At 50.7% G+C, this 27,994-nt stretch overlaps 8 protein-coding genes across 8 annotated transcripts; 3 read left to right on the top strand and 5 right to left on the bottom strand.

The window, feature by feature from the left end:
- Positions 1 to 34: 34 nt before the first annotated feature.
- On the bottom strand, positions 35 to 1,845 carry png1 (peptide-N4-(N-acetyl-beta-glucosaminyl)asparagine amidase). The gene is made up of 3 exons (XM_025701318.1): positions 965 to 1,845; positions 507 to 907; positions 35 to 457 (listed from the first exon to the last, which is right to left on the bottom strand). The coding sequence occupies exons 1-3, from the start codon at positions 1,498 to 1,500 to the stop codon at positions 42 to 44; spliced, it is 1,353 nt and encodes a 450-aa protein (XP_025560175.1). The 5' UTR covers positions 1,501 to 1,845; the 3' UTR covers positions 35 to 41.
- A 5,128-nt stretch (positions 1,846 to 6,973) lies between these two features.
- Positions 6,974 to 8,750, bottom strand: BO88DRAFT_370445 (glycosyltransferase family 20 protein; the record flags this gene model as incomplete). The annotated part of the gene is made up of 5 exons (XM_025704176.1): positions 6,974 to 7,069; positions 7,132 to 7,471; positions 7,530 to 7,900; positions 7,951 to 8,326; positions 8,447 to 8,750. The coding sequence occupies 5 exons, from the start codon at positions 8,748 to 8,750 to the stop codon at positions 7,018 to 7,020; spliced, it is 1,443 nt and encodes a 480-aa protein (XP_025560174.1). The 3' UTR covers positions 6,974 to 7,017.
- A 1,377-nt stretch (positions 8,751 to 10,127) lies between these two features.
- Positions 10,128 to 13,030, top strand: BO88DRAFT_417661 (trehalose-6-phosphate synthase; the record flags this gene model as incomplete). Its single annotated transcript, XM_025708310.1, has 3 exons — positions 10,128 to 10,150; positions 10,207 to 11,542; positions 11,600 to 13,030. The coding sequence occupies 3 exons, from the start codon at positions 10,128 to 10,130 to the stop codon at positions 13,028 to 13,030; spliced, it is 2,790 nt and encodes a 929-aa protein (XP_025560173.1).
- Positions 13,031 to 14,196: 1,166 nt separating this feature from the next.
- On the bottom strand, positions 14,197 to 16,686 carry BO88DRAFT_456236 (putative chromatin assembly factor 1 subunit B; the record flags this gene model as incomplete). Its single annotated transcript, XM_025710913.1, has 6 exons — positions 14,197 to 14,815; positions 14,870 to 15,953; positions 16,014 to 16,250; positions 16,317 to 16,419; positions 16,499 to 16,514; positions 16,583 to 16,686. The coding sequence occupies 6 exons, from the start codon at positions 16,684 to 16,686 to the stop codon at positions 14,197 to 14,199; spliced, it is 2,163 nt and encodes a 720-aa protein (XP_025560172.1).
- A 691-nt stretch (positions 16,687 to 17,377) lies between these two features.
- Positions 17,378 to 19,085, bottom strand: BO88DRAFT_406844 (uncharacterized protein). The gene is made up of 2 exons (XM_025707260.1): positions 18,222 to 19,085; positions 17,378 to 18,134 (listed from the first exon to the last, which is right to left on the bottom strand). The coding sequence occupies exons 1-2, from the start codon at positions 18,705 to 18,707 to the stop codon at positions 17,676 to 17,678; spliced, it is 945 nt and encodes a 314-aa protein (XP_025560171.1). The 5' UTR covers positions 18,708 to 19,085; the 3' UTR covers positions 17,378 to 17,675.
- A 590-nt stretch (positions 19,086 to 19,675) lies between these two features.
- BO88DRAFT_489930 (uncharacterized protein) lies at positions 19,676 to 23,090 on the top strand. Its single transcript, XM_025712742.1, has 5 exons — positions 19,676 to 19,768; positions 19,828 to 19,867; positions 19,946 to 20,307; positions 20,356 to 22,586; positions 22,647 to 23,090. Exons 1-5 carry the CDS (start codon positions 19,759 to 19,761, stop codon positions 22,893 to 22,895), a joined length of 2,892 nt encoding a protein of 963 aa, XP_025560170.1. The 5' UTR covers positions 19,676 to 19,758; the 3' UTR covers positions 22,896 to 23,090.
- A 1,129-nt stretch (positions 23,091 to 24,219) lies between these two features.
- On the top strand, positions 24,220 to 25,332 carry BO88DRAFT_370431 (alkene reductase; the record flags this gene model as incomplete). The annotated part of the gene is made up of 1 exon (XM_025704175.1): positions 24,220 to 25,332. The coding sequence occupies one exon, from the start codon at positions 24,220 to 24,222 to the stop codon at positions 25,330 to 25,332; it is 1,113 nt and encodes a 370-aa protein (XP_025560169.1).
- Positions 25,333 to 25,447: 115 nt separating this feature from the next.
- BO88DRAFT_489928 (putative MFS transporter) lies at positions 25,448 to 27,211 on the bottom strand (the record flags this gene model as incomplete). The annotated part of the gene is made up of 6 exons (XM_025712741.1): positions 25,448 to 25,459; positions 25,510 to 26,465; positions 26,515 to 26,552; positions 26,598 to 26,706; positions 26,752 to 26,913; positions 26,968 to 27,211. 6 exons carry the CDS (start codon positions 27,209 to 27,211, stop codon positions 25,448 to 25,450), a joined length of 1,521 nt encoding a protein of 506 aa, XP_025560168.1.
- Between the last annotated feature and the right edge of the window lie 783 nt (positions 27,212 to 27,994).

The raw sequence follows: 27,994 nt of genomic DNA, 5'->3' as shown, positions 1-27,994 counted from the left end.
AGGTGACATTATGGGGGGTGAGGGCTGAGACACGCGCAAAGTTACCGGCCGTTGTGCGATCCGTCGGGGCCAGAATGGCCATGGTTCCTCTGCCGAGTGTCGAGCCATTCCATGGGAACGTCCTGCCGCGAGGCGGGCGTCTTCTGATCCTCGGCACGCCCGGTGGTGGTGTTCTGGGGAAAGAGGTTGTTCAGTTCGGCAGCAAGGGCGGACGCAGTGTAGGCGCGCAGCTCTCTCTCTTCACGCTCATCCTCCTTCATCAGGCGTCGCTGATCGGTCTTCGAGAGATTCTCCCGGCGCTTCTTCCGGATCTCGTGGATCACCCACACAAGCACCTCCTCAGGAGCACGGTTCCGGGCCTTGCCATGCCGTGTCGGGCTGCGAACATAGCGTCTAGTAACATCGGTAGCTCCATCGATCGAGAATGCAACGCAGTAGGAGATTTTCCGTCCCCAACCTATAGCTATGATTAGCGTATGTCGGACGAATGGACACTAGATACATACCCTCAGTGTAGAGGCGGGGCTGATCCCAGGCCTCCTCACAAGCATCTACATGCACCCAGCGGCGCTGATGCTCAGAGTAAACCTCAGTCCAGACGTGATCCTCGGCGTTCCACACCCATCGTACACGGCCACCAAGGGCTCTGCAGAACATGCTGAAGCAGTTGGCCCATTCACCGGCACGTCCCCGTCGAGTTTGCAGCAGCTGCCACACATCCGAGTAGCGGGGGAATCTCTCGTAGGAGCCACACATTCCTTCGGAGCATCGGTATAATTCGACACGAGTGGCACCACGCGCGGTCTCGTCAGGCGACGGGGGAGTCATTCCTTGGGCGATCGAAGGCGAGCCACATCGGGCACATGGGGGGTTGTTGACGAATTTGAAGAAGCAGTTCTTGAACCACCTATATCAGGATTGATCAGTAAAGCCCATGAGACGATTGAATGATAGAATAACGTACCTGAGAAGCGCCCGAATGACGCAGTCCTGGTATCCCCATTCCGGCTTTCCTCCTACACTAGCGGCCTGAGCCTGCATAATCTGGCTTTCTTCCTCTGCTTCCGAGTACAACCGGTCGAGAGGGATATGGGCGAGAGCCTCATCCAGAAGTCCAGGGTTCTCATATTTGGTCGGTGTTACGGAAAGAACGTGGAGAAGGTTGCGAAATTTGAGGGAAGCCGGATCTTGTGGGGGAGCAGGAACGATGGGTAGACTGCGGAGTAGGGGTGATTGAGCAGACGTTTGCGGAGGCATTTGAGGAGGGTATTGGGCGGCGGTCGGAGGCGGTGGTGGTGGTGCTCGCGAGGGATGAGGCGGGTACAGGCCAGGGGACATAGCCGCGGGCGCTGGGGATTGTGTGCGGGAGGATGCTCGGGACTGTTCCTGAAGCTGGTTGAATCTCTTGTTGCGCATTAATTGTTCGAAGGCGTTGGTAAGTTCCGAGGCGTCGAAGTTCTCAGGCTGCAGCGCCGGGTTGTGGTGTCGACCGTCCGCCATGGTGGTAGGGGGTAGGGTCAACGACACCAGCGAGTGTAAGACGTGTGAATCTCCAGATTGGGTGACTTGCGATAATCCTGGGAATTCAAGATCGACTAGTAACGTGTCTCCAGATGCAGGGAGGAAACACGGAAGAGATGAAGGTCGGGATGGATGGAGGAGTGATGTCGACACAGGCGAGGTAGTAGTAGGTGGGAAGGTCCGTCAGGTCGGTCGATTGTAATGATAGTCGCACAGCCTAGCCAGGCGGTCGCCACGCTTGGCGCTGGTCAACGTAACCGCCACGACTACGGAGGGATCAAGGTGGTGATGAAGATAGGAGGATACTGAAGCCAAATGTCGAGATGGCTACAGTATAATCGAGTAGTGTGAGAATGGATGAGATTATGTCAAAGAGTTTAACGACCGAAAGGGTATAGGAAGGGTTTGGTTTGGTTTAGAGAGGAGTGGGCGGGCGGCAGGAGAACCGAAAGGGGAGCGAAGAGGAAAGGAAGAAAGAGAGTAAGAAGGAAGGGAAAGGGAAGAAAGAGAGAGGAAGAGAACGGTTAGAAGAGGAATGAGGAGGGATGGTTGTTGAAGATACCTACGACGAGGTAGGGAAGTAGTAGTTCCTGGGGAGGGAGGGAGGAGAGTAGAGAGAGTAGAGTAGAGTAGAGAGAGGGAGGGAGGGAAGAAAGGGAAGGTAACTAACTAACTGCTAAGAGAGAGTCGAGAAGCAGTTACGCAGACCGTGGCCGAACAATACGCAATACTAGTAGTAATACGACGACGGAGGGACTGACTAGTCACAGGAGAGGTGATGATTTTTCTGGCCATTGGCGCTTTTTCTCTCCACGCCAGCAGCGAGGGCGAAGCGTCGTCAGCCTTGAGCTCTTCGCCCCAATCAGGGCCCCGCGCCAGCACCGCAAGCCGCGTGTGTCCCGCCCCGAAACAGTTAACTGAACCATGGCCAAGACCCTCGCTCTCCTCGGTCCGCTGCTTTGCATTGCTGCGTCGCACTTACTGCCACGCACTTATCCTCTCTTTCTCTTGCTGGTAGCCTGGTTCCCTCCTCCCGGGTTTTGGCAATATTGTCTTGATGTTGATCATGTATGGTTTTCTGCCCGTACAGCCAGCCCTTTCCCAACCCAAACCCTCTCTTGACTCTCAAACTGCATCCATACGGTGCAGACTCTCCTCCGATCTTTTCCCCAATTATTGACCCCAACCTTCCCGCAAGTATATTTCTTCTTTGTCAATCACTCCTTGTCGCGATCCGATTAGGTCGATATCTTTGAACTTCAGGCTCCACTTCTTGAACCCGATGTCGATTCTCCCTGTCCATCGTGACCTCTTCTATGCTAACAACGGTGTGGCTGTCTGCTTCTACAAAAAAACAACTACAACTCCATACTGCCCAATAAAACTACTATACGACTATACTAGTATGGACCACTGGTAGATAGAATTTAGACTATGTTTTTCCACCCTCTTTCTCTATCTCCACTTTCTTCCTAGGCCCTACAGAGAGGAGACACACCTGCTGATGAATCCCTCAAAAAGCTTGGCCATGTCCGCGTGGGTTGCACGTCGCGATCTGACATTGGGACTGGCTCTTCCCCTCAACCTCGTCTACGCAATCCTTGCACAGATTTCACTATGATCCTCAGAGCTTCATCATCTTCCCGACCACACCCTCCCCGTGGAGGTCCTGTCCCGCTATACAGAAGATTTGCATCTCCCGATCGGGTAACTGTCGAGCGCAATCTTCCGCGCTCTGGGTCCGCACCATGGGGATCTCGTTCGACGTCAGCCTGCCTGTCTTACGCGGCTCTCTGACCAACGGACTAAAAATGTCACCATCGTACGCTACCATGCGCAACGACCGTGCTCCGTGCACGTCGTGTCCACTTCAATGGTCGATACTAGGCACACCTTCAACAGAATTTTAAGGAGCTCTTCCTCCACCAGGAGGGAAATTTTCTACAACTCCAACACCTACTCAGTCACAACACTCCAATAATTCTACCAAAAGGGGCAATTTGGCAGAGCGGCATGGCCCGTAGCCTTACGAGTATTCGACCCATTGCTGGGGTTTTCAACCCACTTCACCAAATTCCCCTCAGCTGACGAATCACGGATGAAGTCGAACCCGATTTTGGGTGCCGATTCTCTGGCGGACGAAGGGATTGGGCAAATAAGAGGGAGCTCGATAGTCATGTAAGGCTAAGAACTGCACTATTTGCCAGCTAAATTACTCGGAAAGCTGCCACAGAAGCAATTGGAGGGGCAGCATCGTATGCTGGCGTCGAACTATATGTTGGGTACGTCGTGGCCTTGAAGGATGTGAGGGTCATTTTAAATGAGCCCTCCTATAAGAAGAGCAATCCAAACCCTAGCCGGAACAGACTTCAGCCGTCGTGTGGCCGGCGATGATCATGGTGATCTTGATGACTTAGAAAAGCCAACCTTGATCAGGGTTCAGACTGCGCCTTGCACGGCAGACTTCTATATGCTTCAATTGGAGGACGACTCTATGATAGACACAGCGATCAGAAGACAATCATCACGCCGTATGCGCACGACACCCTTCAAGCAAGCCCAGGGCAGTCCGTACGCATAAACGCCCTTTCTGTACATATAAGACGACCTGTCCAGCGCCCTATCTTCTTAGCATTAGAAGCACACGCGGCATCTGCACCCTGATGAATGTGAATCCCCACTCTGACAGTTCTCATGTACCACAAATCGCCAATTCATTTCCACCGTCATTTTATTTATCCCTCCCAAAAAGGAATTCCCTAGGCCAATCATTTCATGCATATAACACATCCAGAGAACCCTACGCCATTGGTTTTAGTCATTTAGCAGAATGGCGGCGCTGAAAGACACCTGAACTCGATAACAGTTATACCGAGAGCGCTCAAGGAGAAAAAAAAAATACAAATCGAAATAAAATCAAAAGAAGACCCGGAAACCCGACTTCTCCGAGTGTCCGCATATCTTCCTCCCTACCAACTCAAAGCGGAAAGTATCCAACGGAGATAAAACCAGTCGGCGTTACAGGATTACGGCATCCTTCCTAAACAGGACGATGGGTGGCGGAGACGCGCAAGCGTCCGTCTTGGCATGAGACAAGATCTGGCTAGAGGGAGCTTCCAGACCCATGGCCCTAAACCCGTTTCTGTTTGTTGTCCAAGGTGTCAACAGTCAATACCACCGTCCTAGACCCTGGCCAGGGGGCTTGGCGTGGATACCTCATCCGGTTATGTGTGGCTTTGCTTTTTTTCCTTTTCTTCTGAGTTTAGTAAGTGGTAGATTAACTGAGAGAGAAAGTCACAACCCTTTCCAGTTCGTTCTCGGGTTTGCGTTCTATTCCATCGATGGTCGAGACCCTGGGCGATCTCATCTCTTGTTTTTGAGGACATTCTCTTCTACAGAGGTATATTTCCATGGTTTATATGAATCTTCTCACTACTACAATCTAGATAGGAAATAAAATATGGGGATATCTAATATTAGCACCACCTCACACCAGGTAAGAAAGGGCATAGTGATCGAAATTGCAGTTCCAAAGATCAATTTTTTACTTGTTTGGATTACGCAGCACTATGCAGATGACTGAGTAACTAACTAAAGGGAACCCGGGCTTTACTTACTTACGGCATCCCACTTAACCCGAACTGTTTTTTGAATGAACCTGGACGCGGAATTGAACCCTTGAAACCGAACACGTGAGCCATCCCTTTCCCGATTGGTGAGAATCCTTCAATGTAAGGTGCAGTGGGTCTTTTATCGATGCTGAACTGGCATGATTACGACAACTTTACTCTAGGTGGATTCTTCAGTGCCTGCCTGCCTGCCTCCATAGAACAAACAATACTGTACGAAGTACTGAGCAGAAAGAAGATCAACGGAATAACGGAGTCACGGAGTTAAAAACTTTGCGCGCGGCTCAAGCCGACAGAATCATACTTACCCACAGCTTTTTGTACCAGGTTTCAGTGACCCAGGGATCACAGTCAGTTACTGAGATTACTTATCCACAGTTCAGTTGGAGGCACTACTAGTAGACTACGTACTAATTAGTTTATCTAGTTGGTCGGTGGTTGGTGGTTGTGGTTTGTGGTTAGCGGGCCGTGTCATCGTGAAGTCATGATTAGATACTACTTGCAGATACGCTAACTATACTCTACAATACCATATAATATACTATAGTCTACTATAGATAATATATGTAGATAGATACTATATAGAGTAATCTGGTCTAGGGATATATATATACATACGTATGTATGATGTGATGATGCAACCGCGACTGCATCTTCACCTGAGACAAACAGATAGATAGATAGATACACAGCATACTGTAGTAGATATGATATCGTTCCTTGCTTCAGGTACTCGCGGACATACATACATGCATACTACACGCATACTTGCTTGATTTTCGCACACATACCGTATAGCATAACTTCGATACTGTGGACTCGCCACTTCTGATACATGAATACTACCTGCGACCTATCTGTCTGTCTGACTTCTAGCTAAGGTAGCATAGCAGGAAGGCAGGCAGGTAGGTAAGTGGACGTTGCCGCTGCATTACTACCGTTACTGTGCAGAATGTAGGAAGTATATACTACTATATGTAGGTACTACTCTAACTTTTCCCTCTATGTACTCTGCACTTTATTGTTATAAATATATACTATAAAGTATTGTATATCATATTATTTGTCCATTATCCACTTCTAGAACATAAGCAACAATCTAAACAAATTAATCTCATCTCTAACATACATTGTATGAACTGACTCAAGAAAATGATCTACAATATATAAGTATGTACATGATGACGTACACCCCCAAACCGGGTCCCATACTAATCCCCCTTCCTTTTCCTTCCCGGGACGGGTAAGTATCTGCTCTGCTCTACTCTTTGTCCCGATATTAGATATTATGGACAACGTGTTTCAGATAGCTTAGGTAGGGATGTGTGATGTGTGGTTGGGTTTTGTTGGATAATCCGATGATCATTGTTGGGATGTATCAGATAACGTACGCGGCTTGATTGAATTTTTATTTTATTTTTGGTTTTTTACTTTCTCGCCATGTGTCATGTGTAGTGTGGTGGTTAGGTTTGGATTGAAGCATGGGTTTTTGACTTCTTCGATGGATGTTCGGTTCGGCGTGGTGGTGTGCTTGCTGTGCTTTGCTGCTGTGCGGTGTGTAGAGGGCGGATTAAGTTTTCTGCACTACTACATACTACTCTAGTTTGGGTGCTAGTATTTATCAATTAATCTTCTAGAAGGTGTCTTGTCTTGTCTTGCATTAAGCGGTATCTTTATTATGCTGTGTCGCTTGCCGAATTCATATTTAATCTATCGATTAGAAGATCGCTATGCCCAGATACTATGTTCGCCGTGCTCGTGTTCGCCAAGAATATAAACAGTAAATGCTGATGAATGAGCGAACGAATTAAAGAATGAATGAAGGAGATGAAAAGAAACAGGAAACCGCTGCAGTCCATAACAGCAATCAGGTTGAACACTTGGAAAGTTCGGCAACAAATGACTTGCCCCAGAAAGCACTGCGACATTATCGTCAGCTAACTATGCGTTGTATACTCATCAATAGGCCGCGTCAGCTTACCTGGTGTACTTGGAGATGTATTTGTAGAGCTTTTCGAATTTTTGGGCCCGCAGATCGTCACTCATCGACACGGCCTCGTGGTATGCGTTGGCAAGTTCTTCCGTGTTCCATGGGTTGACGACAATGCTGCCGTTAAGGCTTTGCGCGGCTCCAGCAAACTCCGACAGAATTAGCACTCCCTTGCGTTTCTGCTGTGTTGCAACGTATTCGAACGACACTAGGTTCATCCCGTCGCGAGTCGACGACACGACACACGCGTCGGAGGCAGCATACAGCGCGATGAGCTCATCAAAGCTCACCGATTTGTGCATGAAGTGGATGGGCATGTAGTCGACCGTTCCTGAGTCAGGCTGTTAGCAGGCGCACGAGGAGAGAAGTATTGCCATTGCCAGTCTTACCGAACTTTCCGTTGATTCTGCCCACCAGCTCGTTCACCACGGCCCTCAGGTTCTGGTACTCTTCAACATCCTGACGACTTGGGACAGCTACCTGTACCAGCACGACTTTGCCCACCCATTCGGGATGCTGGGAGAGGAAGACCTCCAAGGCGTGCAGCTTCTGAGGAATACCCTTGATGTAGTCAAGGCGATCAACGCTGACCATCAACTTGGTGCCTTGGAACTTGTTCTCAAGGCTCGCGATGCGATTCTGCACCTTGGGGCTCTTTAGGCCTTCGGTGAACTTGTCGGGGTCAATGCCGATGGGGAAAGCTCCCACGGCAACAGATCTGTCCTTGAATTTGACACTGCTGGGGGTCGTGACCAATCCACTGCCAGGGACGTTAGCCTACATTCGACCAGAGAGCAAGTGGTCACTTACAGGATATGAGAGCAACAGCTCAGGAAGTGACGCGCATAGTCATAGGTATGGAACCCGATCAAGTCACACTGCAACACGCCGCGCAGCAACTGACTCCGCACGGGTAGGATTCTATAGATCTCACTGCTCGGGAACGGAGTATGCAAGAAGAATCCAATGCGGATATTGTTCTTGCCCAAGACTGCGAGTTCTTCGCGGAGAACTTCCGGAAGAAGCATGAGGTGGTAGTCGTGGACCCAGACAAGGTCCCCTTCCCGGGCCTCATGGGCGATAGTCTTCGCGAACAAACGGTTCGCCTCACGATACGCGTCCCAGGCAGCTTCGTCGAAAACAATTTCACCGGGATGGTAATGCAAGAGAGGCCACAAGATTGAGTCTGATAGCTCACATTAGCAACAGCTACGGACCTGTCGCGCCCTGCCAGGTGGCAGCCGCAGGAGATAGGTGCGGAAGCGCATCCGATGCAGGTGGAGAGGGGAATCATGACGATACGTACTTGAGAAGCCATTGTAGTGGCGATCTGCCAATTTGTCGTCCATGAACACCGGAGTGGCGTTGAACTCTTCCTGCAATCGCTGCTTTACGGAATCGACCTCATCTTCGGGCACTTCCAGTCCTGGCCAGCCATACCACTGGAAGGTCGTGGTCTTTGATAGTCCGCTCAAACCAGTCACCAGGCCACCAGAGGACATGGAAAATTCATATTTCCCACCCCCGGAGCGACGAATGGTGATAGGTAGACGATTGGAAACGATCAACAGGCGGTGATCGCCTTCCGAAGAATGACCGTTAGCAGCCATTGGGGCGAAATAGGTAATGCAATGGAGAGCAGAGCAAAAGGGGTGTGCCCCGCTTTGAGGATGATGGAGGATAAGATGAGTCAATTGAGGGGAATTGATAGGAGACTGCGAGGTAATATAATGAGAGTAGCTGGAGGGAAGGGAAAGGGGGTGATGAGAAAGAGGGGGGACAAGACAAGCAAGTGGTAGTAGAAGTGTTGTAGTGTAGAGTAAGTAGTGGTGGTGATGGTGGAAAGATGAAGGGGAAGATTGAATTGGTGATGGTAATTTTGGTTTATCTTTCAAGCTTTCCGCTTTCCATCTCATTTCGTGTTGCCCCTCACCCATTTCCTCTTTGTGACTTCACCTTTTTCCACTTCCCACTTTTTCTTCTCCTACTTTCTCTTCCTTCCCGTCTCCATCCCTCAATTACCCGTTCCTTGTCTGGAGTGCCGGAATCATCATTGACCAACCCGGTGTTCCATGTGCTTCGGTGACCATTCCCATTGTCTGGCGGAAACAAGGCGCGCGTGCGCGACAGAGCGACCCAACGCCCGGTCGAATTGTCGAGAACCATCGCCAAAACGCTATCTTAGTGCCGGTGGAGAGACTGCGGATCCCACGGGAACCACAACGTCATTGATCTCATTGGTCTGCCCGCTATAAGCTGCAAGGCTATAGCAGCGCTGCCAGGCAAGTTTTCTTGCGTCTTTGGCTTCATCTATGCCATGCATCGGGCTTGTGATCTGAGACCATAATCCTGGTGGCCTAGATCCGGGTCCCCGTTCCCCCCAATTCCCCCCCTTCTCTCTTACTCTCCGTCCCTCTTTTGTTTTCTTTTCTTTTTTAGCATCCCTCATGATGCGACTGGACCTGGCATCTCTCCTGCCCAAGACAAGCCCAAAGAACCTGCCCGAACCCCTCCTTCGCGCTTGGAACATGCCCCTCTCCAGTCACACCTTTTCCCCGAACAGCCCAGAATGTTCCTGTCATTTTCGCATGTGCTTCATCTCCCTGGTCTGGACGGCTTCCCCCTGGTCCAATCATCAACGTCACCACTCCCTGCTTTCTTCATCTTCTGGCTCGGGTGTCTAACTTGCCCCCGGGATTTTCAGGGTCATCGCATTCACTCTTCTCCCGTGACACTTAAGACATAGCTCCTGCCGTCGCATATCAAATCATTCCCACACCCTCTTTAGCCTCCCTTGGTCCGGACTGGAAGAAATCAAATCTCCACGGATCATTCACTTAATTCCTCCGGGAAAAGCGGCACGCATAATTCCATACTTCAGCCTTTCATTTTCCTCCAGAGAACTTCCCAAGCTCCCCCTCAATTACTCGTACAATAGCCCTTAAACAATACAATAGGCAAGACTTTGTCGGTGTCACTTCACCCCAATGACGGTCTTCATTGCCTCACTGTATGTTTGTCCTTCTTCATCTCGCAGTTGATTGAGTTCTCACTCACACTGTCCAGTTTTCTCCCCTACACCATTGACTTTCAAGCTACCGAGTTACGACATGCTCGGCGCAAGTCATCCAGTAGCTCTTCTCGCGGAGAGGGCCGAATCATAGGGCGACTAGCAGACACCAACAGGAAGCACCATTCCAAGAGCATAAGTCTGTCGCTAACTCCTGGCGCCACCACCGACGATGAAAGGATCTTCAAGCCCTATGTCTCGCGCGCTGCAGGTGAGATCCCGGCTGCAGATGATCCCAACGGCCCAGGCCCTAGCGAACCTCGTACCGTCTCCTGGGGCCAGAGCCGTAAGTTCAATCAGCCGCGCTTAAAGACTTCTCTTCACCCGGGTCCCTCCATCCTGAGCCGTCCTGGGCCAGGGGATGATGCGGACAACCCGCCCTATCTGGATGGTCCTGTAGATGTATTGAGCTCGGAAGAAGAACACGGAAGTCCCCGTGCTTTGCTCTCTGAGCTTGACTGGGTGGTCAAGGCAGCTGAGCAGGGCAATGGTGGCTTGCGGAACGCCATCAATGCTGCCGAAGAAGCAGGCATGTTGACGGACAAGATGTGGGTAGGCACATTGGGTATGCCTACGGACTCGTTGAGAGACGGCACGCGTGCCAGTATCTTCGAGACGCTTGAAGATGAATACGAGTCGCTTGCCGTGTTTGTCCGCGACAGCGAATTCGAAGGTCATTACACCCACTTCTGCCGGGCTGTCCTGTGGCCTGCTTTCCACTATCAGATGCAGGAAAGCCCGCGACACACGGAGTACGACGATTACTCCTGGAAGCAGTATGTCAAAGTCAACGAGGCATTCGCAAAGATTATTGCTGCATACTGGCGTCCTGGTGACAGCATCTGGGTACATGACTATCACCTTCTGCTTCTTCCGGGAATGCTCCGGGAGAGGCTGCCAAAGGCAGAAATCGGCTTCTTCATGCATACTGCATTTCCCTCGTCGGAGATCTTCCGCTGCCTGAACGCTCGAGAGGCACTGCTGAAAGGGCTTCTCGGTGCGGATCTGATTGGTTTTCAAACGGAAGAGTACTGCTATCATTTCCTGCAATCTTGCATTCGCCTTTTAAGGCTGGAAGTCTCCGTTGATGGCGTACAACTCGACCGACGATTCGTCCATGTGAAGAATATGCCCATTGGTGTTGACGTCAAATCGCTCGACGCGCTGCGCAGGACTACACATGTGAAGGATTGGATCGCCAATATCACATCTCGGTACAAGGGAAAGCATTTGATCGTCGCTCGTGACAGGCTCGATGCTCCGGGTGGTATCAAGCAGAAGCTTCTCGCTTATGAACTCTTCCTGAAGAAGTACCCTAAGTGGAGGGAAAAGGTATGTTCGGGCGAAGCACAATGCATGGTTTAATACATTTGGTACTAACTAGCCCAGGTGGTCCTTGTTCAAGTTGCTTCGGCTTCTGAGCTTCCTGAATTGGAAGCTCAAGTTTCGAAAATCGCTATGAGGATAAATTCGGTATACTCCAGCTTGACTCATCAGCCCCTGGTACTTCTGAGACAGGACATCAGTTATTCCCAGTTCTTGGCCCTCATGAGCGTGGCGGACATCTTCATGGTCACCAGCCTTAGGGAAGGCATGAACCTTAGTAGCCACGATTACATTCATTGTCAGGATGGAATACTGGCATCTCAGCGTCATGGCTCTCTCATCCTGAGCGAGTTTACAGGGAGCGCTTCCCTCTTCAGTGGGCACGAACTTCTGGTTAACCCTTGGGATTACAAAGAGGTTGCCGATGCGATTAACAAGGCGCTTTCCATGACGCCCGAGCAGAAGGAGCGGAACTGGCAGTTCTTGCTTGAGAAGCAAACCCCTCACACAGCGATAGCATGGTTCAACTCATTCCACACCGCTCTGACTAATGCACACAGCACGCAGCTATCTCGTGAACTCAGCCAAGTATCACTTCTGTCCGTCAAGGCCGTGAAGGAGGCGTATGACAACTCCAGCTCACGCCTGTTCTTCTTAGAAGACGATGGCATCATTGCTCCTCAAAACGGATCTTCGACTGACCTAATCGCTCTGCTCGAGCGCTTGCTAGCAGATCCCCAGAATATAGTTTATGTGACGAGCAGCAAGAGTCCGGAGCAGCTTGACTCAGCCTTGGAGGCACTCTCTACCAAGGTGGGGTTGATCGCCGAAAATGGCTGTTTCAAGCGCGAGGTCGGCTCATACACTTGGAAAACGCTAGTAGACATGGAAAAAGCCAAGGACTGGCGGAACGGCATCCGCAAAGTGATCCAGTATTACCATGAACGAACTGAAGGAAGTGAGATGGAGGAGCGTCGTTGTCTCATGAACTTCTGCTACGAGCATGCGCATGATCCGGAGATCGCCGGGCGCCAGGCCTCGAGCCTAGCAGATCAGATCAACGGCACACGGGGAAGCGAAGCCATCCGCGTGGTCCTCAGCCAGGGCGCCGTGAGTGTCGAGCCTCTGGACGTGTCCAAAGCCAAAGCAGCCGAATCCGTCCTGCGGCAGTTACCCCGCACGCCGGATTTCGTGTTCGTCGCCGGAGGTGCGCGCGGCGACGAAGCCCTTTTCCGCTGGGCTAACCGCCTGCATGCTGAACAGATGATCCCCAGCGTGACCACCCTGACCGTGGGCTCCCACGCCACGGAGGCCAAAGCCGTGCCTCCCGGTGACATGAGCATGGCCGATATTGTAGACGCTTTTACTTCTCGGCCGATGACAAACGGCATGTCAAACGGACACACCAACGGACACTCCGCTGAGGATACTAACGGGCATGCAAATGGTCACCACCCTGAGGTAAATGGCGTCAATGGAGAAAGCCACGACTGACCCCTTCACCTTCCCTCTATTCTTTTACTACCCCATCCTTACTTCATTCCTTCCCAAGTGAACATGTAGCATCCATCCATCCATCCTCTAACCCCTCATTCCATTCTACTGTTATCTCTCTTCTTTCCCTCCGCCCTTATCTTCTCTTCTTCTCACATGTCTAGCTACCTCTTTCCCAAGTATGATATAACGTGTCACGGCGAATGATCCATAATGTGTCCATCGGAAGGAAAACCCCTACCTCGATACACGATAATTATACTATACTATCCTTCCTTTACCAATATATTCTTAGTGTACTTTAAGAATGGATATTTGATATTCAATACCGTAAATTATTCTTTCCCTCCTCCGTACTACATGCATCGTTACATAAGATAAGATAGTAATCAAGATAGAAAGGAACACTAGATCTGATTGAATGAATGAATGATTGATTGATGAAGATCTATTCCAAAAACAACCAGACAAGTTTCCTACCTTACCTAACTACTAACTAGTTAGTTAGTTACCTATGGATCTTACCTCCCCCCGCAGCGCAGCCATGGCCAGAGTCAATAGTCAGTCAATGAACAATGCAACCACTGCCTTTGCAAGATAAGATGAAATCCCTGGAGAAAAACAGAATCAAGGGGGAAAAAGGGGGTACTCGCGACTATGGGGAAAAGTAAACAGTAACCATGAAGAACACCAAGGTAGACAAGGGTTGTGGCTATTGAAAAAAAATGCGAGATGAGTAAATACATGGAGTAATCCAAGCCCCTCCCCACGTGAGTTGAGCCAAAAAAGAAGTAAAGGTGAGAATAAGACGGATGAGGGGCTGAGGGTGCAAGGTTACAGTGAATGCGCCAGAAGAAATGGAGGAAGAATTTGAACGCATGCATGCATGACCGGAACGCGTGGGAAAACTCTAGCGGGATTTCCAGGAAGGAACCGAGACCCATCGGGATGAAGGAAAAAGCAAAGTAAAAAGACGGAAATGAAAGGGGACGTAAATCATCAGCAAGGGAATAATAATAATGATAATAATCGTAGCAACCAGATCATCCGGGCCCGCGTTTGACATTACACGGATAAAAAAGAAGAGGTGGGGGGGAGCGATGAGGAACAGTAGATAATAGTTACACTTGGGCGACCAGATAAGGTACGTCTTTGTCAGGCGAGATTTAACCGCCCACGTCAGCATTGGGTGGCTCGTCTCGCAATGTAGCAGACGAATTGGTGCCGGCTGATATCAGGGTCGGTGCAACCCGTCTCTTCTTCGGCTGTTGCTGATTTTGCTGTTGTGCCTGCGGAGCGGCGCTCTGATCTTTGTCGTCCTCCTTCTCAGATTCACCGGCTCGTTTGCCTAGAACACTGTTGCTGACATAGCTTGTCCCACTTTGGGAGGCCGCGGACATGGGGGTCTGCGGCGGGGTAGTGAGCGGAAGTGTCGGAGGCTGGGCTGAATGGGTTGCTGTCACCAGCGGCACAGATCCAAGCGTAGGCGTCGGGTTATTGATGAGCCTCGAGCTACCAGACTGTGTCGTAACCGAAGAGACAGAGTTGGACCGTGCCGGACTTGCGGGAGGTGCCTGGGTCGGATTCGCTTGAACCGCTGAGCTTGGTTTGGCAGTGACGGGCGTGGGGAGAGGCGTGTTATTGGCGGATGAAACGGCAGCTCCTGTCTGTTGAGCCGCTGATGCCGGAGCAACGTATGGTTGGCCCAATTCTCCCGGGGAAAACGCGAGAGTCGAACAGAACCCGTCTGATGAACTCATCATCAAAGTCAATCCGTCGTTTGACCTGGAGAGCACTTAGTACACCGGTAAATGATCATGTTTCTGAGACTGAACTTACCATGTCAAGTCGGTGAATGTGGCAAAGTGCAAATTGCTAACGACACAAATCGGTGTCTGTTGCTGGGTATCATATACCATGACCCCATCCTGGGTCGCCACAGCATACACGATCCGGTAAGGTAACGTGAATACAGGTGCAGGACTCTGGCTTACTGCTCGATCTGTGGCTTTGGGAGTCGAATTATTCTTCGCTTGGTCATTTGGCGCCGACGTTGGGGGTTCCATAGAAGCATTGTCCCCTGTAGAGCTCACTACCGGCTCGGGAAGAGAAGAGAAAGATTCCTCCGTTGACGAGGTATCTAAAGTGATATGCTTGGCAGGCTGGGGACCCTGCCGAAGCGTGTAAAACACGGGGGAGCATTTCACTGCCACAGAGGGCTTCTTGTGGCCTGGAAGGTGGGAGATGGGAGGCTTATTGAAGCCTGCACGAGTGTAGATGTAAACAGTATTAGTGATCTCATCTGTCGTCTTGGTCGGATCCGTAGCAGACACATGCGAAGTCTTGTATTGGCCTGCGGGCGTGAATAGCAAGCTACCATCGGGGGCAAATGTCAGCCTCCGGAAAAATGAGGTAAAAGTTTCATTCGCATATATATTGGCATTCTTCACGCCAAGTCCACCCAGCAGACCTGGTGAAGGTACTTCCAGTGGCTTGACTGCGGGCAATGGCAAAGATGGCGCTGGGGATGCCGACCGACGGATCGAGGGAGATGAGCCGAAGGATGAGCGTCGGCTGTGAGACACCGGTGGAGGATCCATGGGCAGATTTGAGGTCATCGGTGTGCCCGGGGTAGAAGGGGCAGGGGACACAATAGCAGCAGCAGCGGAGCTCGGTGCTGCGGGTTGGGAGCGAATGGACGGATCTGGCGGAGCAGGGCTACTGGAGGAGATGCGTTTGGCAGGGAGATCCATCTTGAGGAATTTTCCATGGGAGGTAAGGGTGAATTGACCGTCCTTTGTTTTCAAGCTGTAGATGTGGACAGAGCGATCTGACGACTGCGTCGCCACGAATTCATTCAAAGGATCCCAAGCTACACCTTGGACATAATGAGAGTGCTCGGCGATCTGGCGTACCATTTGACCTAGATATTTAATCGTCAGCTAAAGGTACTCCTCGAGGGAATGTGAGAGAGGAAGCCCACCTGTTTGAGCATTATAGATCCGAGCAATATTGTCCATGCTCCCTGTGATGATGAACACGCCATCCGGTGACCAGGCGAGATCATAGATCTCTGCACCAGAAGACCGACACATGTGCTTTACGCGCCATGTTTCCTTGTCATCCGAATGATCTTCACCCAGGCCTGATTGTGTTTGCAATTCTGATGGGACCCAGAGTAACACATTGCCATCATCTCCGGCAGATGCCAGCATCTCGCCTGAATCATTGACAAAGACGAACAGTCAGAGACAAGATCGGGTATACGGGTCGGGGAGATATCTACCTTTAGGACTGAAACGGACCACATTCACGGCTTGGGTGTGTTTAATCAGCGTGCTCAGGTAGGTCACTTTTCGTTCTTCGCCAGTTGTCTCCACTTTCCATAGCTATGGTTGAGTTTTTGTCAGAGAAAGGCCGAGAGGAGGAGTTATGAGGGGGAGGAGGTCTGGTGAGGGGGTTTCGTACTCGGACGTTGTTATCACTAGGGAGGAGAAGCATTAGCACCATAGACCCAGGACTCGAATTAACACAAAGAGTGGAATAGCATACTTGCCAGCCGTGGCCAGACGACCTTTGCCATTGGGGTCGAAATGGACCGAGTAGATGGGGGCATTGTCGTTGTGCCACGAGATGAGCAACGGGGTGGCCTTCATGGTGAGCACGGCAGCTCAATGAGGGCCCCTGGGGAGTAACGGAGAAGACTACAGCTCTTTTTGCGTGCAGGGAAAGAGCTTGATTATATTGAAGGTTGGCAATGGAAAGGGTGTGAGATCGCCACAGCCAAAGAGAGCGAGAATGGGTAATGATCGGAGGAGGGAGCCGTTCGTAGAGAAGGTTAATTTATTGCTTTGGAGCAACGAGAGGAATCAATCAATCGATCAATCAATCAATTAATCAGGTGCCGCGGAGCACAACCAGTGGAGGGACGGAGGATTCCAGTGGGGAGGTAGAAGAAAGGGATAGATCCGGTGAAGGTGGCCAGGGAGTGAGTAGTCACAATGTTGTATTGAGGGAAGTTGAATGGGAAGAGGTAAAAAAGAGGGCCCAGCGAGACAGAGCCAAAGGGTCGTAGTGGTGATGTCGATGCTTCCCGTGTTGGTTTCGCTTCCTCGTGTCGCTCTGGCGTTCAACGCGCCCGGCGAATGACAGCCGCCCTGACCGTCAGCATCTTTCCTGGAGATGCAATCGATCAGCATTTCAACTACTTCCCGTGGTTACAATTTTCTACATTTCTGGTACTGAGGTTTGTCTCCTGTTTTTATGCATGTCTCGAGCATACCAAACGGTCGCTTTTTTACATGACTAGATATATGATTCTGCTCATGGGTTGTCGCAGATCAATGCCTCCTAGCTCAAAGGTGTATAGCAAGCAAGTATATCCCCAGCGATGGTACCTGAGGGATCGCTCTCCTGCGTTTGCTTTAGGTTTATTTACTTTCATTGGCTTTTCCTTGCATTCCTATTGGAAGGGTAAAAAAGCACCCTGGAAATCCGTGGCCCTGCATGTCCATGCGTAACAACGTCGAATTGTCGCAGACTCGCTTCTAAATCATAACTCCTACTGGAGGGGGTGACAAATGGGGTAATCATACACAAGAGAAGAGAAAGATCCAGTCCATAATGGAAGCACCACGCATATGCTTTATGTAACCCAACGGCCAATCGTCTCGCCGAACCAACTGACGGCCTTCTCTCTGCGCTTTTGCCGTGCGTCCTCGTGTGTCTGCATAAATGGCGATGCCTCCTGTACGTACAATTTCTGTTGCTCCAGTTGCGCATTGTGTGCTCGGATCTCCAATTCTCGTTCATGTGGAGTAAGCTGTGCCAACGGTTTGGACGGTTTCAATCCTACCGGGATCGTCTCACCTCCAGGAATCTCCAGGGCTCCTGGTGTGTTGGCCGGTGTCTGCGATGCCTCTGCCTTGGGGTTGAAAAGGGAGGTGAGAGGCGGGGGCTCCTGTCCGGCTTTCTGCGCTTCTTCGACCCGTTTCTCATAGTCAAGCATCTGATGGTAGAGTTTATCGGCGTGCATCTGAATCCGTTCTTCCCTTTCCTCGTCCCAGTTGAAGGAGGAAGCGTATCCTAGGGCCTGGAGGAATTTCTGGATGATTGTCAGCATATACCGACCGACAGCGGTTCAGACATCGCAGGAAAAGAATAGAGCCGGTTTAACTGCGCCTGCACTTACAGCCTGCGTGGTAAAACAACGAGAGAACTTAGCGTTTTCCTCAGAGCACAGAGTCACACGGGCGCGCAATCGTTTCTCCCAATTGCCGGTCTGGAAGCAGTAGGTCAAGTCCTCATGCTCCAGGGCGCAGTTTTCCATCGCCGCCCGGTGCACGGTATCACCGCGCTGCTTGTACTTCTCAATCACTCGCTCTGCAGTCTTCTGTTCCGTCGCTTCCTTTTCCTGGGGCGGCTTGTAGGTCTTCCAGAGATGCGCGTAACGGCCATCTTGGAATAGAGAAGCGGAGGGAAGGGCGGGTTCGGAAGGTTCGGCGCTGACAGCTGGTTTCGTATCTTGGGGCACCGTCTTGGAGGGGTCCTGCGACGAGGGGACTGAGGTGGTTGGAACGTATTTCTCTGGAGCTTCATGCTCGAGGTATTCTCGCAAACCCGGGTCAAGCTTTTTGACCGGGTCGTCCTTGTTCGAGCCACCCCAAAACCAGCCCATGGTGTGAGTGCAGCAAAGGGTTCTTGTTCGGAAGAGTAATTGTCCAATGGATAGGCAGAATGCGCGGTTATAGGGTGCGAGTAGTATTGAGAAACATATGAAGAAGAACTGGCTGGAGCATGCGGAGACCGATCGACTGCAAAGGCACTTGACCGACCGCCATACCGCTTTAGTCTAAAGTGCAGCCCAGAAGGGAAAAGGCCAAAGATCGAGCCGGGGTTCGAACCCGAGGCATTGCCAATACCTTGATCTATCATATATTGATCGATAGTATAAAGAAGACAAGATGGTATGAAAAAAGAGAGTCGAGATTCAAGAAGGGAACCGAGAAAGCCTGGAGTCAATAGTAGTATTCAAGCCCTCTTTCTAGCACAAGACTGGTTGTTGATAACAACTTAACATAGTTAATCCCGATACTGGAGCATTTAGGGACCTGAACTTTTGGCGCTTCATGACATGCTCACATCCAGTAACCGGCATTTATATATAATCTAATAGCCTGTTGAATGTGAAGAATTGAAACCAGCGCCAGAACCTAACTTCATGATAACTGCTACAGAAAATGCAGTTGACACCCACAGCGGTCAAAGTTGCATAATTCCATCTCTAATCCGCACATTTAATTTTTATATTATAATATGTATTGTCGGGTGTATATCCACAAGTCCGTTAGATTTACTAGTCTGCTAACTCAGTGTACTGATTAAGTAGTCTCGAGCAAAAGAGTCATCGTATCCAAATTTTTCCTGGAATTAGGGGAACTCTGTGTCCGTGACATAAACCTGGAAGTTTTGCTTGTTCGTATCCAGAACATATCACGATATGCTCGGAGATAGAATGTAAACATACTAAGACTGCGGTTGTTCACGGGCACCCACATGGCGCGGGAGTATCGCCAACCCACCATTGGCCATCTCGGCGGGCGGCATCGCTCCATCATCACAGCTCCTCCCCATCCATCCACCATCGCCCGTCATATTCTCCCTCCATTTATTCCCCCTTCGCGTGAGGTTTGGCGCGTTGAGCTCGCCAGGAGCGCCGCCTCTCAACCATGGCTTCCAGTATGTCTCCATCAAACCCCCGTGCTTGCGCCAATGCTAATTGTATTCCGACTATCCAGATCGAGAGGAGCGGCTGCAAATGCGGCAGCGCGGAGCAGCGTACGCGCATCACCATCCGGAACCCCGCGACGAACTCACCCAGACCCCGATTTTGCTAACGCTGTGACTGTCTAATAGGTCACGCAAGACCAAGGCGATAGACTTTGGCTTTTCCTTTGGCCTGCCTACTGCCTCCGATGAACCGTCTCAATCCTCGTCGCGACCGGGCGATGTCGGTATTTCGCTGTTCCCTCCTGCACCACCACCGGCCTCGACAACAGATACTGCTGTAAACGCGACGGCGCCGGTATTAGCAACGGAACCGGAGATCACACAACCTCCCCATATATCACCGGAGAGAAAGCTGTCATCGCAAGGAGGGCATATTCGCCGAACACCAGGAAGCGCGCGCAATAAACTCCCGCCGCGTCCGTCGCCTTACGATTTACCTACGGAAGATCCGCCGGAAGTCGGTCCTAGTCGCAAGATTAGGAAACTTGGTGCGTAAAAAGATAAATGATGTGCTATATGATGCTAACAGGGCAAAGATCATCCTAGAAGAACTTCGACGATATCATTCAGCGCGCGGGATGAAGAGAGTTCGCAGCCCCTCAACAATGGCGTCGAATCAATTGCCGCGACCCAGTCGTCCCCCAAACCGACGAGTCCACCTATTACCAATGGCACACAACATCCTCAAGAGGTACCGTCAACTACACCTGTTGTACAGGAGGATCCCGCACAAATACAATTACCGCAGTCAGCAGAGCCTGTAGGACCTGACCATGCCACGGAACCGCCGCCGGAGTCTCAACAAGAACCTCAAGCGGAAGCGACGCCTTCTCCGCCAGGCGAGAAAACAAGAGACAAGCGCAAGAGACGTACATCCCAGGATAGTGAAGCTTCTTCGCGTCGTTCTCCGCGTCGCTCTCCGCGGGGCTCGCCGCAGAACGCCATGAGCCCCAAGGCAGCAAATGTGGATATTACGCAGGTGTCAGAGGCAATGGATATATCACCGGATGGGAAATCACCAGTCACAACATCACCAAAACTTGCTGCGCCTGATGCTACCGGGAGCAAACAGGACGGTACCGAGCCTCAGGCTGCTAGTGAAGCGCAGATTTCTGCAGCACAAATATCCAGCGAAGAACAAGTTACCACTGCAGGCGATATCACACAACAACACATTGTTAGCGAGGCTGAAGCCCCCGGATCTCCAATTACCACCGAACCTCAAGAGGCAGCTGAGCCTCAAGATGCTGTCGAACCTGAAGAGACGAATGGCATCGAGAAAGCGGCCAAGCCTCATGCTACTACAGCACATACAAAGTCTCCAACACCTCCAAGGAACAAACGAACGAGAGGCCAACGTGCAGCATCCGTTCAACCGCAGTCAATAACTGCCAAACAGTCTAGGCTGGCCAGAGCCGGCTCAGCAGAAAGCGCCCCGGCTCAGGGCATGGAGAGAAAGAGGCTTCGTGGACGTATCGCGAAGGGCCAGGAGCCTACGCCCGATATTCCTACAATAGAAGAAGAACCCGCCGATGACACTGGCGTGAATATTTCATCCGAGCCAAAGGACGATCTTGTGGCCAACAAGGGAAGTCGGCAATCACGGTTGCCAAGACCTACGGTGGACAAGAAGCCGACGCGCGCTGGACGCCCCGGAAGAAAACCGGCACGATCACAGGATATCCAGGAAGAAGTGCCTCTGCCCGAGCAAGAGGCGCAGCAGCCGGAAGAGCAGGAGCCTGAGCCTGAGCCAACGTCCAAGGCCGTCCCAGAACCCGAAACAGATCTACAGCCGGAAGCACCGACAGAACCCCTACCATCAAGGCCTGTCAGACGTGGTCGCGGCAGGAAACCATTGCCAGAGACTACAGTCGATGAAACACAGGCTCCGAACGAAGAACTACCAGCACAAACCGAGCAAGCTGAGCCTGAAACAGAAATACAATCGGCCCAACCAACAGAACCTTCTAAGCCCGCCAAACGTGGCCGTGGCAGGAAACCGCTGTCAAGGAAGGAGAACGATGCAGCGCAAGCTGAGGCAGTCGAGCCGGAACCTGTACCAGAGCCCGAAGAAGAACCACAGCCGGAGCCTCCAGCAGAACCCGAACCGTCCAGGCCTGCCAAACGTGCTCGCGGCCGTAAACCGGCGTCAAAGGAGAATGCTGAGACAACACAGGCTCCGGATGAAGAAGCTACAGCACAAGCAGAGCCGGCGGAGCCTACCGAAGAAGCACCTCCACCTAAGAAGCGCAAGCCCAGACAGCCTCGGGGAGAAACAGTGCCAGTAACTGTCCATCGCTTTGTGAACGCCGCTGTACTTGGAGAAGGACCAGAACCAGAGGAATCCTCTGGCGAGGAAGAGGAGTCAGCCGAGGGACTTGCCGCGAAAGAGAAGACCAAGCTTGTGAGCCGAGGCGGCGTCAATGCAGCAGACGTACTAAGCCAGATCTGTCGCGAGACATTAGAAAAGACGCTCGCGACACTCAAGAACGGGATCGCCAACGAAGGCAACGCCGCCCGGCGTGCAGAATGGACACGCAAGAAGAAGGCCGTCGAGGCCTACGGCACGGAACTTGAAGGCCGTCTTTTCGAGCTGAGCGAGATGCTCGACAGTAACTTTGTCCTCGGACGCCAAATCAAGAAATCCAAACGGGAGATGATGGACCTACGGAGCCGACTATACCGAGTCCGGAAGGAACGAGAGGAAGTGGCATTGCAAATGGACGCCGTACGGAGGAAGCACAGCGAGGAAGAGAGTGCCAAAATGGTAAGCAAGCAAGCAGAATGTCAGATATACCCTAAGCATTGCTAACAAACTCCCCACTAGGCCCGCTCAACCATCAACAACTCCCTCCACAGTCTGGACCTCGCCCTCGAGCGCAGCCGCAATCGCCCCGTCGACGAACCCACCTCCCAGATCCCCGAACCCTCCTCCACAGCCGGACTGGAGTTCCTTGTCCGCAACGTTGCGGAGAACGTGAGCTCCATCGCCCCAGGAGCTCAAGGCGGTCTGTTACATCAGATCAAGTCATTCAACGCACAGCTCGAGGCTACTGCGCGGAGACTTGAGAGTTGATTTATTGATAACTCGATATGAGTACTTGTCTAACCTCTTGATTCATATGTTCGTTTGTGTGATGATTGTAAAGCTGTGTCTGTGTTTGTGTCTGTGTTTTTTCTTTTCGAAATAAATACCCCCGGCATTGTTGTCTACGGAGTGAGGGTCATGTTCTTTGCTAGTTGGATAGGAATCATAAATAGGGATAAGGATAATGGGATCAAATGATGATGGATAGATATATCCAGCTTTTCGTACTACCTCACTATTAGATCTTTTACACCATATACAACACCAACACTATTACCATCACCACAAACTGCAAATTATTTGATAACCTATAGTAGATACTAGATAGACCCATCATCACCTCATGACCCCACAAAATAATCAACTATCAACACCTATAACTAAGCAACCCGCAAAATAACTAAGCATTTCCACCCCCTCGGCCTAAGCAGAGACCGAGCGAAGGGAACCCGGTCTCCGCCCGTAAATCCGGCAGAGTAAGTAGTACGTAGTAGGTTTTGATTTGACCAGTAGGTGTGCATTTGTCAGCTAACGTAAGCCATGTGGCCGCCACCCGCAAATTCAACCTTATGTGGGGCTGAGGAAATTCTGCAGGAATTGTTTTCTTTGTCTTGTCTTATCTTGTCTAAGTCTGCTTAGTGCTTATTTGTAGATTGTTGGGTAGTTGGTGTTTCTATCTACTATCTTCTATACTGGGATGGGAGTTATCTTTCGATGTGATATGTATGTGAATACTAAATAGATATGAGGTCCATATGATCGATATAATGCTGTTGTGTTGCGCTATGTTTGGTTCGGTTCGGATCCTAGGGGAGTAGAATGTGCCGATGGATCCGTTGAGAGAGGGAGAGAGAGAGAGAAGTTCATGCAGGGTCTTCCTTCGTTGTATCAACAAGATATTTCAGCTTCGTTGATGATAAGTTAGGAGAATCATTTTCGAAGGATTTATGTCTAACTAGAAGTAGAATTGACTTTTTTAAATCCTTAATGCTTGTATGTAATCAGCGATGCTACGCTATATTTCCCATCTCTTCTCCCTGATTAGAAATCCAAGGTGTGGATCCTCTATCTCCATCTGGTTCCATGATTTTTTTTTTCCCCCCTTGACCCCTCGTCCCGAGATATGGGTGTATTGGTATGGCGTGCCACAGGGGATTAGTAGATGTTTCCAGATAAAAATCGAGTCAGTGTGTGTGGCCCTGTTTTGGGGGGTATATAAGTAACAGCTTTCATCTCCTCATTTCTCTCTCTCTTCTGTATCAATAAACACACCTTTTTAGATATAGAACAGTCGTTCATATAGATCATCATCATGACCAAGTTGTTCTCCCCCATCCAGGTCGGCCGCATGCCCCTGGCCCACCGTCTCGCCATGGCTCCCATGACTCGTTTCCGTGTCGACGACAACCACGTCCCCCTTGACCTTGTGACGCAGTACTACGAGCAGCGTGCTGCTGTCCCCGGAACCCTCTTGATCACGGAAGCCACCATCATTGCGCCCCCTGCTGGCGGATTTCCCAATGTTCCCGGCATCTGGAACGATGCGCAGATTGCGCAGTGGCGCAAGGTGACCGACGCCGTCCACAAGAAGGGCTCGTACATCTACATGCAGCTCTGGGCCCTGGGTCGCGTCGCCAACCCGCAATTCCTGAAGGCTAACGGCAACTATGACGTCGTGTCTAGTAGTCCTGTTGCTCTCGACGATGGCCCTGTCCCCCGCGAATTGACCGAATCGGAGATCCACCAATACATCGCCGACTATGCGCAGGCAGCGAAGAACGCCATTGCGGCTGGATTTGATGGTGTTGAGATCCACGGTGCCAACGGGTACTTGATTGATCAGTTCACACAGGACACTGTTAACAAGCGTACCGATGCCTGGGGTGGAAGCGTTGAGAAGCGTTCCAGATTCGCTCTTGAGGTTATCCGTGCTGTGTCTGATGCTATTGGCGCGGACCGCACTGCTATCCGCTACAGCCCTTTCAGTACTTTCCAGGGTATGCGCATGGATGACCGCTTTGCTCAGTTCACTTACCTGGCTGAGAAGACCGCCGAGTTCAAGCTGGCCTTCGTGCATCTTGTCGAGCCACGCATCGCCGGAAATGCTGATATGGGGACGGTTCCAGAGGAAGATTCCCTGGACTTCTTCGTCAAGGCGTACCGCGACGCTAGCCCTCTCGTTGTTGCCGGTGGCTACAAGGCTGACTCGGCCAAGGAGGCGGTTGATGTGCAGTACAAAGACCACGAGATCCTTGTTGGAATTGGCCGCCCCTGGACGGCCAACCCTGACCTGCCGTTCATGATTCAGAACAACGTTCCTCTCCGCCCCTACCAGAGAGAGGTCTTCTACTTGCCCAAGGACCCCAAGGGTTACATTGATTATGACTTCAGTGAAGAGTTCAAGGCCGTCAAGGTTGCTGCTTGATCGGGTCTGAGATTGTGATTCAAACTTTGTGGCATGATTGTTGAGCGCTTGCATATAGTATGTTGATTATATTTGTATATATCATAATAGACATGACATTAATGTTCTTCTTAAATCAGTGTTTGTACTGTAAACCATGTTAGTACCGCTAAGATCACTAGGAAGATACGCGCTTACTCTAAACTCAAGGTTCTCCTTGTCTGTAAGGTCCAAAAACTCGGAATTCTCTTCATGTTGGAGCCCTGCACACTTTCTGTCGCGTCGTCCATTCTCCCAGATGTAGTAGCACTTGAGAGCCACGGTGAACACTATCGCAACAGAGACAGTGGCTACAATGGCGACCTTGGCTGGCATGTACTCTGGCTCGTCCTCAGTGCGAAACGACAACGGGCCTAGAATGTTGCCCAGACAGAATGCCATCAGGACGATTGCATTCATGGTCACTTTCTTAGTATGACCGGCGACGTTCGCGCCGACAGTGGAATAAAGCAAGGGAAGTGCTGAGCCCACGCAGTTGGTCAGGTAATTTCCTGCCAACTTGGCGCCTTTGTTGTCACTAGGAGCGAATGCCATGAGACAACCTCCAAGGAGGCCAGAGCATAGAATGCCGATGATGCAGAAACACCGCTGGTCGAAGCGGCCTGCCAAGTATGTACCGAGTAGGATGCTTATGACGCTGACGACACCGCCCGGTATAGTAAGTAGCTCAGTCTCCTTGGTGTCGAATCCGAAATTCTTGATGATCAAGGCCGAGAAGCTGCTGATGGCTGCATTACTGATATTCCCGGAGGCAACTATTACAGCGATCAGGTAAGTCTGAGGATCTTTGAAAGCCTCGAAGAATTGTTCCCATTTGAAATGCTTGTTCTCGATACCCGTCCGATTCTCGCGAAGACGCTCAATTACCATTATCTTCTCTTCATGGCTGAGGCGGGACTTCATAGGATTGTCTGGAAAGACAATAATAACTGTAATACCTACTGCAATAGTAATGAGCCCGAAGATCAAGAACATGATCTGCCAGGAGTAGAACTTGTCTCCTTCATAGAAAAGCAGCCCGTATGCAACGAGGGCGCCTAATATGGTCGCGGTACCTGTGCCCAGGTACCAGAAACCGATGCGCTTAGGTTGTTCTTCACTAGGTTAGTGAATATGAATTGATCAGCGGGGATTATTGCATACCGTTTCTCTTGTACCACATGGAGGTTATCAGAATCAACCTAATCTCGTTAGGCAAGTCCTTGATACGTCAGATGGTGTCTTACGCAGGTGCTACAGCACTTTCGAAACATCCTAGGAGCACTCGAAGTACGACAAGTCCGGGGAAGTTCTTCGCAACACAATTCAGAGTTGTCAAAAGGCCCCAGAGGGTCACTTATCCGTCAGCATCGCCAATATGGGGATTATTGATTGTCTTACCATTCATTCCCAAGTACTTTGCAGTTGGCAAACGCTGCATGAAATACCCAGTTGGAAGTTCAAAGAAGAGGTATGATACGTAGAACGCCAAAGCGAGGTTCGAGAATTGGTCTGTCCGCATGCCAGTGTCATCAAGAAGGCCCATGACTGACGCATAATTGACTGCAATCGTTTAGCTTCTGGGTCGAATAGAGCACGCTGTCGCGACACACTGACTTAGAATCTTGTCTAGGTATTGCAGAAAGTAGATCGCCCACATTAGGGGCACAACCATCCAGTCGATCTTGCGAACCAGCCTTTTCTCATCGATATCAGAGAAAGTTGCCACCTCGCCAGCATGAAGGTACTCCAATGCTGCATCGGCCTGGCCAAGGGATACATGACCGTCGACCTTCGATTCGGTGTCAACTGCACTTGTGGCGACCACCTTGTCATCTTTTCCTGATATAGGATCTGTCATGGTTTCAGACATATTCCTCGTCTGATGTTCTTCAATGGTTGTACGCGGCTCAAGATTACTTCGACAGAATATGAGGTACTTCACAGGTAAATCCATCTCTCTGCACCTTTCTTATACCCCACTGGCTCTCAAGGATTGAACTGCTATCGCCCCGATAACCATGAATTGCTTGTACAGGCGCCTGCCAATTGTGAAAAGGTAATGTGCTCGGCCGACTGATTGCACATCCTGATCGCTTTGATTGGCCCCCAGCTTTGGTCTTAATAAATTAGCGGCTATTTAGCAACATGACTTGGGATGGTTTGACCCCTTCGAAGATCGATAACCCCGCGGGCTTCTATATCAAACAGTATCTGATCAGGCTATCGGAGGATCCGATCCCTGCAAAAGCTCGAAGCCTCCCATTTAGCTGAGTCTACGCAGCCGATATCGTTGCTTGACCGTGAGTTCTAACAGAGAATGGGCAATGAGCCACGTGTGATCACGCTTGTAAGTCGTAGCCAGCTTTGAGTGACAGCTGGCCGGTCGATATCAAGCAGCATCACCTGACAGACCGCACACAATGCACCTTCTCTTTGAAGTTAGCCAGGAAGTAAAGATACTGGTAGAGATTGATATCACTGATAAAGACCCTGAATGTCAAGTCCATCAGGATGATCGCTCCAGAAAGAGAAGGTCGTAAGCCGGTTTTCACGGGGATATCGTGTCTGCAGCTTATCAACCCCGCACGACGCGATTCTGTCAAGATAATGCAGACACCTTATCGCTCTTCGACGCATCACG

Source organism: Aspergillus vadensis (assembly GCF_003184925.1).
Source record: "Aspergillus vadensis CBS 113365 unplaced genomic scaffold BO88scaffold_21, whole genome shotgun sequence".
Classification (NCBI taxonomy): Eukaryota; Fungi; Ascomycota; class Eurotiomycetes; order Eurotiales; family Aspergillaceae; genus Aspergillus; species Aspergillus vadensis.
This window is presented reverse-complemented; position numbering and strand designations above follow the sequence as displayed.

Coding starts and splice junctions, on each gene's coding strand:
- png1 (XM_025701318.1), bottom strand. CDS start 1,500: ATGGCGGACGGTCGACACCACAACCCGGCGCTGCAGCCTGAGAACTTC. Junction 908..964: donor GTCATTCGGGCGCTTCTCAG/GTACGTTATTCT, acceptor ATCCTGATATAG/GTGGTTCAAGAACTGCTTCT. Junction 458..506: donor GCCCCGCCTCTACACTGAGG/GTATGTATCTAG, acceptor TCATAGCTATAG/GTTGGGGACGGAAAATCTCC.
- BO88DRAFT_489930 (XM_025712742.1), top strand. Junction 19,868..19,945: donor ATGCGGCAGCGCGGAGCAGC/GTACGCGCATCA, acceptor ACTGTCTAATAG/GTCACGCAAGACCAAGGCGA. Junction 20,308..20,355: donor TCGCAAGATTAGGAAACTTG/GTGCGTAAAAAG, acceptor AACAGGGCAAAG/ATCATCCTAGAAGAACTTCG.
- BO88DRAFT_406844 (XM_025707260.1), bottom strand. CDS start 18,707: ATGGGCTGGTTTTGGGGTGGCTCGAACAAGGACGACCCGGTCAAAAAG. Junction 18,135..18,221: donor GTTGTTTTACCACGCAGGCT/GTAAGTGCAGGC, acceptor ACAATCATCCAG/AAATTCCTCCAGGCCCTAGG.